This window comes from Phycodurus eques, chromosome 12 (assembly GCF_024500275.1).
Source record: "Phycodurus eques isolate BA_2022a chromosome 12, UOR_Pequ_1.1, whole genome shotgun sequence".
Classification (NCBI taxonomy): Eukaryota; Metazoa; Chordata; class Actinopteri; order Syngnathiformes; family Syngnathidae; genus Phycodurus; species Phycodurus eques.
The window spans coordinates 21,957,699-21,969,385 of NC_084536.1; the positions used below are offsets into that span (position 1 = coordinate 21,957,699).

An 11,687-nucleotide genomic window follows, 5' to 3' on the forward strand; every position below is an offset into this window, starting at 1 on the left:
GTAGTTTTAAATTAATGAAAGGGAACATTTAAAAAAAACACATCAACTGAGTATCTTCAGGTTATAATTTCAGTGAATATGATTTCCATCCATCCATTAATTTCAACAAGACTGCAACAGTAACAACAGAACCCAAATGTACAGTATAAAGTAACAGGAATGAAATAAAGTTATGTCTCCTGGTTCATGCTAAAAAAAAAAAAAAAAACACTCAAAGCGCCAATGCTGACAGGATGCAAACATATTGACATTAACTTTACCTGCCTGGGGAAGTTCACTCCATCCACTGTAAGGCTGAGCTCTCCTCACCTCAGTTTCAGACAGTCAGTTTTACTACTTCAAAAAAAAAAAGTCTGACTTGACAGCCAGTGTGTGGACCAGGGATTTGGGCCTGCCTAGGAGCTTTAGAGCGCCTCATTGTAGGCTGTGAGCACGCTAACGGCATGGAGAGAAGGCAGAAGAGCAAGGTAAAAACAAATTTGAAGTCCGACATGACAGTTAGCATGTGGACAGGGGGTTCGAGCTGGCGTGGCTGCTTTAGAGCGCCTCGTTGTCGCGGTGTGAAAAATCCCTGTGTTTTCATTCCAGTCTTTTTTTGAAAAAAACTTTAAATCCCTTGCATTTGCAAAAACATCTGCTCTTTCTGCATATGCTGTTCAGAGCCGTGGTGAGCTGGAGCCTATCCCAGTTGACATCGGGCGAAAAGCAGACTCCACCCTGGACTGGTCGCCAGTCAATTAGAGGGCAGATATGGGTACTGCTGCACAGCCACAGAGGAAGGCCAGAGCAGAGATTTGAACATGAACATATTAACTGTTAGTCAGATGTGCTAACCACTCGCTCACCATGCTGCCCATGACATTTTATGTTGTAGAAAATCGCATTTAAGTGGAATTTGAACAGAAACCCCAAGGCCAACAACTTTTACTGGTAAGTGCCAACTGACAACTGAAGTAATGACTTTTTTGAGAATATATCGCCAAAACCTTGTCAAATGATATTCTTGTGATGTTATCTTTGGGTCACAGTGTTTTATCATACCCCTGTAAAAATATATAATAGGGCGCACGGGAACAGGACTGATTGTTTTTATAAGGGTGCATGCATCACTTCCTGGGACATTAACTACTAATGCAATGTTAAACAAAGTGAAGACAATTCCCAGCTATGCTCATTCATCCCTCCTTCCTTTGGCCCACGCTTCAGCGGAGGTGATAAAAATCAAGTATTCCCCTGCTTCCCCCCTTTATGTGGACGTCGTTGTGTGCCGCTCCGGCGCTGCAAACCAGCGAAACGACGCCCGCGACGGCTCTGTGGAGAGCGAGCATCATGGGGCCATTTTGGCCGTCACTGAGCGCGACGGATGAGATGCAAGGTGGAGATGGCGCGCAAACAAAAATCCCCTCTGCAGCACCAAATCCGGTCATTTGGTTGAATTCCCCCTCTTGGACAAATGTGACAGCGTCATCTTACATTGCACAGGAGCAGGAATAGCCTTTAAATAAGACATATTACACTCACCTACGAAAGTAATGTATTTTTGTTGTTGACTGAAAACACTTGGGTTTGACATCAAAAGACACTGTACTTCTATTCAGGATGTTTTCTGCAAATAGTCGTTTGTGTTTCTGCCCTTTGGATGTTTTGCTGATGTGACTAACAGTTGTTTTTAGGTATATCTGTCACAATGTTTCGGTCTTCAATAGCTTCTGGTTTTCCTTGATCTACCAGTCTGAGGTCTGTTACTTTGTAGTGGTTTGTGTTTTTTTTCTTTCTTCTTTTTAGAACATTCCAAATCATTGCATTAGCTTTGTCCGGTAGTTGTGCAATGTTTCTGAATGAATATCCATCTTCTCTCAGCTTCACAATGTCTTGTTTTTCTACTCATAGACAGCTATCTGGTTTCGAAGTTGGTTAACGTGAAATTTGGGTCGTGGGTGGAGAAACTTGATTTAAGGGCGGGATTATTAAAATTAGCCCAATTGCGATTTTCCATCTAGCCAAAATCAACGGCTTGCTTAAAAACACATGACTGACATAGGCAGCTTAAAAAAAAATATTTGGTTGTGTAATTTCATACTTGACAGGTAGGCAGGCACTCTGGAGACCCAACTATTTGTATACAAGCAATTAAAAAGACACTTTTCAGTAACATGTCCCCTAACACAATGATGCTGCCATATTGATGTGCTAACTGCAGGTGATTTGTGATTAGATCTGAAGGATAGCATAGAAGTCGTAAAGCATCAAGATGACACCTATTCCCAGCTCCGTCTCAGCGCGTGTGACGGACAGGAAGGTCACAGTGGCTTGGTAATTCATCATCGACCAATCCCACTCACCGCCCCCACCCCATCTCCCACCATGCAGGGACTCCCATTTAACCTTTCTAATCCTTTCCGTTCCATTACATGATGCGAGAGAACCTGTGCACATTATACACTCCAGCGGCGCTCATTTGTGTCCTTATGCAAGCGGCCCAGGATCAAATAATATCAGCGCTTGTATTTCAGTCCGACTCATGGCTGAGAGTAAACAAACGATCGCATCAGATGTGACTTTATTGTGATGTGACCTCCTTCTGTATTGTAACATCGTTTCTCTGATGCTAACTCTATCGATGCGACATGTTTTTAAATGAAAACTGGTAACAGATAACAAATAGTGTTCTTTAGAACTCCAAAGTTCTAAATGGAACTTTGGAGGCACCACTGTGCTCATACAAAAGGTTTGACAGCAGAGTACCGTACCGTAAGAATTCTTTGAGTGAACATCTGCAAACAGCCTCAAGCCAGCTCATCGGTGGGGTGAATCGTGGCCTTGCTCTGACAAAAACTTTGCACCAGTTGAGCTGTTAAAATTTGCCTTCTCTTTATCATTAGTTCATAATTGATATCTCAAATTGCGAGTGAGATGCGTGTTCCTACCTCACGTTCTGGCTCACAACCGCGGAGCAACAAAATCGACCAAGCAACTGACTTAGGAAAACTGTACATCATCTATTGCTTTCAATTATTATTTTTCTTGCCACAATTGTACACAAATGTAAAATTTAAGGAGCAAGTGTATGTTTGTAAGTATAAATAATGCCTTTATTCTGGAAAACACAATTTCAGACTTTTTCACAGATCATTGGACACTGTGTTGTGTTTCCTGTGCGACTGTGCATGTGACAATTGAGGCAGCCAACAACAGAAAAATCTTCATCATGTGTTTTCGAAGGCAGGCCCAGGCACATCAATGGAACTGGCACTGCTGTTTCATATAACAGAAAGCCGAACAGTAGAGGTTGTGGCAGTCATATGAAGGCTGCCATATGCTCCGCATGACTTAATCGAGTGTGACAGCACCTCTGAGCTGGACTCCAACAGTGTTGATTAGTTGGCCAACAGATGCTGCAATATCTACCGTACTCGACGTGTTTCAAAAACCGACAATGCGCGGTCATCCATAGATGAGATCCATAGACATTTTAAAAATTTACTTCAGTGAGAAGCGGGCAGGTTGCACGCCTCAAGGGCACGGCCAACCCGCGCAAATTTGCTGAGGCGCTCATAACACCTCACCTCTATGACTCATTCAAAGGAGCAGATCAAACGGCGTCTATTCAGGGGGTGACATCATCTGGAGACAAGATGAAATTGTTCGCTCACTTCTCCGAGATCGCTTGTGATAGCGGCGACACGGATGCAAAGGTGCGAGTGGGTTAGTTATGACAGGTGGGGCTTTTATCAAATATGCGCAGTTGTGATAAACCTGCCAGATAGGATTATACATTTTTTTTCTTTTGTTTTATTAGTTGTGTGCAAAACAAGGGAACTGTCAGAAATGTTGACACGAATAGTTTGGAACTTTTGGATTTATCGACTAAAAGGAAAAAAACTGCAGACGCAGTGCTATGATGTTCAGATGTGTTATTTATTGCACCTGAGCTACTAGGTCTGTAACTTCGTGTGCACCAACCATAACATTAGGTACACTTGTACAATGCAGTTTGTCCCCAAACCAATCCACCATTGTGGCGCATCATTGCTCGTATCAGAGATGAGTTTGAAGCAGATGGAACTGTTCAAAGCGTCCAAAAGCAACATTTTGGAGGAGAACAATTGGTAGAAATGCTCTTCCGATCCCCAAAGAAATCCCTTCGATCATTGGGTCGTGAGATACGAAATTCCAAACTCGAGCGTCCGTAGGAAGCCAGCCAATTGCACAGGAATGCGTAGACTAGATGAGAGTCACAAAAGTGTTGTCTCTTAGGTCATTAAATATGTTAAATTTAAAGGTATTTGTCTTTTTTGAAGAAGGCGCTCTGCATAGTCTCAAGGGTCGTTGTGAAATAAGCAAATATTATTTATAACATTTGACTGCGATAGGCTCCAGCTCACCGGCCACCCTACTGGTAATAAGCGGTATAGAAAATGGATGGCTGCAGGTTACCAAATCATTAGCCAGTGCAGTTGGATGGCACTGCAAATAATAAACACGTTAAATTAACACATCTCTGACACTATCAATCAAAACTGACAATTTTCAAAACAGCTCTTGTATTGAATCTTTTGAGATGGTGAAAGTGTCCCTAATGTGGTGTCAGTTGAGTGAAGTAGTGCTGTGAAATGCTTTTAGGAGGACCAAAGGGATCCCATGTTGGATATAATGTGAAACAAGCACTATGTCTCAACTCCTCATCCCGTTAAGCTTGGCTTCTCCAAAATTCCTCCCCGTGAGACACTTCTGCTGATGCAGGATGAAAAACGCTCGCGCTGCTGCTCGCCGCGCGCCAAGATTTTTAGATGAAACCATCACTTCTCCTCCAAATTCACCTTTACGCTTAACCGCCGACTTTAATTCTCCCAAACACAGCTGTTTCTGTTTTGAGCGCGTGACTGACCCTCACTGGTAAAACCGTCGTGCTTTAGCAGCTGTTTCTTATCGTGTTCCGTCGTGCCAACGAGCGCAACAATTGGAAAGTGGCCCGTCATGCTCGGTAATGTGAATTATGATACTTCCCACGTTCACACAATGCAAAGTGTTCTCTAAGGAATTTAGCGAGAAACTGTAGAAAAACTAAAACATTTTTATTACTTTGGAACTGGAATTTTCTAGCAACATGAGGAAAATCCATCCATTTTCTATACTGCTCCAAAGTCATGAAAAATAGAAATGCCCTCTCAGCTCTGAGACGCTGTGGGCGAGTTCGCTTGAATGAACATGCCCCGTACAATTTTCACCTGTCAGTCCAGCGTATCCCTACGCATTCCTATATGTTTGAGCTGTGAAAATATATCCTCTTCACAGGGCTTCTACCAGGTAATCAAAAACCACAGCGTTGCCAATACGCCAATACAGTACAGCATATTGTATGTGGGGCCTCAAAACCCGATACACGGTCACGTTGCAGCCCACCAGTAGATGTCTGGTGCTAATCGCTTCGTGTACGTACGGCTAAGCGGCTTTCGGCCACGTCGCTCGTGAGCGGTGGGCCTCAGTAACTCGCAATTGCACCGGTTAACCACTGATGCGAATGAAGGGCGGGGAGGGACGACTCATGGCCCAAGGCACTGAGCTCCGTTTACACCACGCCCCAAAAATCCGGAAAACTGAAGTGGTGCAAGACAGTCTAATGCAATATCTCCACAAATGAGTACTATACAGTTCTCAGACTTTGCACACATTTTCAGAAATTATCTTCAAATGTATAATGCATTTAGAAACAAATCTCCAAATTCGCCCCCGCCATGCTCTTTAAGAACAACCCGCGAGCTTAATGCTAACATATAATCAAAAATGCCATTGACATGCTAACGGTTAGCATCACTTATAGAACCCAGTCTTTCTATTTTAAACGTATTGCATAAAGTGGTGACACTGTTTTTTTTGTTTTTTTTTAACCATACAAGCGATAATGAGGAAGATGACAATTAGAAAATGGGAGCGCTATTGTTAATCTTCCTTTCTTCAATACGGTTTTTAAATTATCACACTCATATCTTTTTTTGAATGTAATTATTATACTCATTATAATCCCTCAAGGAAAAGTTCAACTCACACTCTGCTGTAAATGTAGCGCTGCACACCGCAAATAAGATCAGATCACACACACCTCTTACACCTCTTCAGCTGGGGGTGGGGTGGGTACGGTGCCTTGCTCGAGGGCACCTGGACAGTAGCCAGCAAGCAGATTAACATTTTTACATTTTTCAGCTCTGAAGCCCAAATCGTTACCGATCAGCTACTGCTGCCCCTGTATCAGTGATGATATCGGTATCAGTAACAATATTAATATCAGAATTGCTATCAATATGGAGGATCCAAACACCCTTTATTTTACGTTGTATCGTGAGAGTACAGAATTTTCTGATATTGGCCAACACGAATGAATAGGAGATTTTTGCAGTATCCGTTTATCACATAAAGCCATTACTTAATGCTTCTGTTTTCATTACATTGACAAAATGCTTGGCTATACTAATTATGTAACTGTATATTTATGTCTCTCGCGATTAGTTTCAAGGGCGGAAAAAAGTCCCGCATCTCCAGTTGGTAACCGTCACAGTCAGTCTATCAATCAGCTATATAATGTAATTGGAAGTGAGATGCGCTTTAATTGCCTTTTATGACGTTTTTAATCATGTGGAAAAGAGTCCCTTCTGGTTGGAGACACTTAAGCGAGTGGCAGCCGCAGTTCCGCCTGGCATTGTCGCTAAAATGTACGCGGGGACGGGTTAGTTAATCTGCTTATGGCTGACCATTCATTATCCATTATCTATGCACGCAGGGTTGGCTCCAGCACGGAGCAGGCAGGCAATCTCACCGCGGCCGCCTGGAGGGACTCTTCACATTAGGATTAAATATTGTTATCTTCATGTAGCTCGCACGTAATTAACGGGCGTGGAAGCAAAGATACCCATGTTGACCACTGACCTCTGCGCAGGAGTATAAGGGCCGCGATTGAAAGGAAAATCAAGGAAAATTACAACAAAAGAAGAGGAAGATATGCGTAAAATAAAATAAAAATGGCGGCATTGTGGAGGGAGACAATGGTAAATGTGGCCACAAACTAATTTGAAGCGACGCCTGAAGGCTCACCACGCCGATGTTCCTGCAAAGGTAAGTCACAACAAGTCCTCTTGACATATCTTAAACATATACTGTTACTCGACAATCGGCTTGTGACAAATTTCCTAGTAAACCCCTGGTGCAAACGGGACGCTAGCTAGCTAGCTTCAGGCTGAAGTTAGCGTTGTTGTGCCAACGTTAATGCACGGGAGCAGCGCATCTCCATCAGTGGGAAAGTCTCGGCTCAAACTATTCTGGTAACGAATCTGGTTACGCAAACGCGTTAAGGTTCACTGTTTATGAATTGCAACACTCGATACAACATGCTAGCCTTGATCCCAATTTCCAATCCTTATTCATTTGTTAAAACTGCAATCAAATCTTTTTGAGTTTTCGTCGACTTAAATCTGGAGTAAAACTATCACATATAGAAATGATTCAAGTGTGACTAAAGCTCATAAGCATTTTCGTACAGAAGGCTAAAACTACGATGAAAACTACGATGGGTGCCAAGAACAACACTGTTTTCAAGAAAACATTCTCAATCGTTACGAAATATTTTATGTTAATGAGTGTCAAAAATTCCCACACGAACCCAAACGCAACAGCCCTATTCTTACATACATTATTTCCAACAAAAACAACTTTTTTTCTCATAATATGACAACTTTATTTTCATTTGATTCTGACTTCATCTTGTCAAAATTTGGATTTTTTCCATATAATTCCAATATGATGTCGTTTTTAATGTTGTGTTACAGCTTTTTGTCTCAATATGCCAACTTTTTTTATGAAATATTCTGACTTAATCTGTTTTTTTAAAGTAATATTTTGTAATATGTAGTACAATTAAATTACTTTTTTAAATAAAATGTGGCACAGTGAGGGACTGGTTACAGCGTCTGCCTCACAGTTCTGAGGACCGGGGTTCAATCCCCATCCCCGCCTGTGTGGAGTTTGCATGTTCTCCCCGTGCCTGCGTGGGTTTTCTCCGGGCACTCCGGTTTCCTCCCACATCCCAAAAACATGCATGCTAGGTTAATTGACAACTCTAAATTGTCCGTAGGTGTGAATGTGAGTGCGAATGGTTGTTTGTTTGTATGTGCTGCCCGATGATAGCTCCAGCACGCCCGCGACCCTCGTGAGGAGAAGCGGTTTCTGAAAATGGAGGGATGGAATAAAATGTGTAAAATGTGTTTAATCTTGTAATTTGATATCCCTTTTGAGTAATATTCCCCAAAACGTTTTTGCATAGTATTAAACTTTTTTTCCCCCCTCATTCCTGCCATACGACAACTTAACTTTTGGAATATTCAGAATTTAATCCATCCATCCATTTTCTGAGCCGCTTATTCCTCACTAGGGTCGCGGGCACTGCTGGAGCCTATCCCAGCTGTCATCGGGCAGGAGGCGGGGTACACCCTGAACTGGTTGCCAACCAATTGCAGGGCACATACAAACAGACAACCATTCACACTCACATGCACACCTACGGGCAATTTTGAGTCTCCAATTTATGTGGGAGGAAACCGGAGCGCCCGGAGAAAACCCACGCAGGCACGGGGAGAACATGCAAACTCCACACAGGCGGGGACGGGGATTGAACCCCGCTCCTCAGAACTGTGAGGCTGACGCCCTAACCAGTCGGCCACCGTGCCGCCCAGAATTTAATCTTTCAAAAAAAATGTCATAATGTTACAATTATTTCTCATGAGACAGATTTTTTTTCTAAATATTTATGAAAAAAGTAACTTTGTTTTAGTAGTATTATAACCTTTTCTCTCAAAATGACTACTTTCTTTCTCATAATATGCCAACTGACAACTTCATTTTGGTTTTAGGTCTTTTTTCCTTGTAATGTGACTTTCTCGTGAAGTTTTTTTCTTGTCGTATTACTATATTGGAACCTCAGTTAACAAACAACTAACTGGTCACGAAAACCGCAATTTGAATCTTTTTTTTCCCTTCTCAACCAGGGTGGCTTTTTCCCCTCATAATGAATTTTTTTGATGGTAATATTGGGACTTTTTCTTGTTGAAAGTCACTTTATTATCTTCTTGTATAGTCAGTAGCCCTAATACTCCTTCATAGGGTTCATTTTTGGCAGTCAAGGTTTACAACATTTTATGCAATTTTATGAAAATTGAACAAGTGGTTGAGGTGTTGCTGTATCCTCATTCTGCAGCAACCCAACATTTTTTTTCTCAACCATAAACACGCACTTAAGTTTCTTGGGGTCAATGGTGTGACATTGCAATCGTACCTGGGATCTCCTGGAGGGGAACATGCGTGAAGATGAAGCCCTTAGCCGCACAAGCCTCCCTCACCTCGCTGCAGTTCCTTGCTTTCAATTCTGCTTTGGCTGCGATACACAGCGCAAAAAAAGTGTAAACGAGAATATCCAGTCTGAGCATTATGGACATGGTTGAAGATCTAGGCGCTTCTCTGCTGTATCCTGCTAATTTAAGAAAAATAATAATAATAATAAAAATAAAAATGCAAGATCCACTGGTGCTTGGAGCTTTTAGTCAGTTAATGCCTGAAAAGCCAAGCGAGCACGTGTCCCTGAGGAGAAAACGTCTTTAAAATGCAGCAAGTGGTGCTTAATTAAGAGCCCCCGCCATGCATCGCAGAAGAGATGGCGCGCATGGAGTTGCCACAAGGATCCGAAGACGAGAAGCGCCCGGCCCGCAACTCAACTTGTCTGAGCCCGGCAGCGGACGTATGAGAGCCTCGGCGTGCTGCGTTCAAGTGCAACTGCTGTGAGAGTGAGTGCAGAGCAGAGACTGCGCTGTGCGCGACGCATCAGATGCTGAGGCGATGCAAAGCAGCCCACAAAATGCGGACTGGAGCCCACTGCAGACATCGCTTCCAAGTCCTGAAGAGGGAAATCACTTCAATTATATAAACAGAATAAAACTTCAGCGTAACAGTGTTTATCTCCCAGCATTCTTACCAAGATTTTTGTTTTTAGAAACAAGCATGTGTCCTAAATATGGCATGAATGTTGAGAAAGATGTATTCTTACTTATTACATATAGTTAAAAAAAAAAAAAAAAAAAAAAGATTTATTCTAAGACACATTCGGGCCGCCACCTCGATTGGTGCGGCCCGTGAAAGCAAATCAAGCGCGTCAACTTTATGTTTCATGTAAAATAACAACATTACAAATCGTCTTCCCTTTTATATAACGTTGATTTCAAAGATTTTTGTTACCAATCCCCATTTCAAAAAATAAACTGAATTAACAACTTATTACTGCCTTCTGGTTTCAAATATAGTTATTCATCATTGTTTTTGTGTGTATATGTACTAACATGAGGCAATTGTACATTTACTAAATATGTGTTTGCGCTCATGACGGCCCTCCGAGGGAAACCATAACTACGATGTGGCCCGCAGCAAAAATGAGTTTGACACCCCTGTTCTAAGAGAACAGCACACTTAGAATAAAACTACTGTTTAAAGTTCCTGTAAAGTACAAATAAAAACATTTTTATAAATTTAACACACCACAGATAAGTGTTGAAAACACGCCCCGCTTTACCTTTACCTGTCAATCAAATACGTTTGTTCAGCATACGCGCTGCAGTGCGACCTAAAACGTTATGTCTTCGCACGTTTTCAGCACTTATCTTCAAACCTATTTCATGTATTTAGAAATGAATCACTGCAATCACTTTACAGGGTCTTTAAAGACAAACCTTCTAATATATGTCTAAAACATAACTCATAAAAATGTGTCAAAAACGAATGAACCCAAAACATAAAACAAACAAACACTTATACTGTATAATATACATTACACATCTCTTCAAAGCATTTATTAATCATCCATTGAGATTGGACGATCCTGGCGTAAGACGTATGCTAATCACTGCCGCTAGGGGGCACATCTGCATACATTTACACGCTCAGTGAATTTTCTCAGTTTGTGCAACGCAATGTAAGATTATTGTTTGTAAATATGACGGAGACACATTTTATTCCATTTTCTTGCTATGTTCCGCCAAACGGGAAATCCCGTTAATGCAGTATCAAAGTGCATGAAATCAATGATGCAGAGGCTGTGATGAAGAGCAGAAGGCAAAAGCCTTCATGACATTATCGATCGTTGGGCATCTTGAGCCGAGTGGGTAGATCAGCAGTGGATTAACATGGCTGCCACGGCGGTGCGAATGATTCCTCAAGGTGTGGGAAGCCACCGGCATTTCCCCTCGATGATAAGTTTCACGCGAAGGAACGCCGATGGAGGTGTTTTGTCTCGTGCAAAATGGATGGTGGGTGGTAATGAGTCGTGGCGGGCTTCATACGCTGCATGTGCATCATGTGTGGCTTATTTGTTCATCAACTATTAGGGTCATGATCTGACGTCATGATCAACGCTGCAGTTTAAGTATGAAAGTATGCGAAAGGGTTTTTTTTATAACAATGTACGGTATACATCATGTTGCAAACGTATCAAAACAACTATTAGAACCTGTCCATCCACTTTAGTTATGGCGTATTTCTGATATTTTGTGATAGTAGAATATAAAATCTTAAAAATGTAACCTGAAGTTGACAAGACTTGGGAGTACAAATTGACAAAATCAAGAGGAAGGACTCCAAAGTTTTTGTTGTTTTTTTTA

The 11,687-nt window shown here is 41.9% G+C and overlaps 1 protein-coding gene across 1 annotated transcript in view; it reads right to left on the minus strand.

Annotated features, from left to right (window-relative positions):
- gpc6b (glypican 6b) overlaps positions 1-9,812 on the minus strand; it is a 94,166-nt gene extending 84,354 nt beyond the window's left edge. The window contains 1 exon segment of the mRNA XM_061692545.1: positions 9,320-9,812. Within this exon segment, the coding sequence (XP_061548529.1) occupies positions 9,320-9,479 (160 nt within the window). The 5' untranslated portion in view covers positions 9,480-9,812.
- Between the last annotated feature and the right edge of the window lie 1,875 nt (positions 9,813-11,687).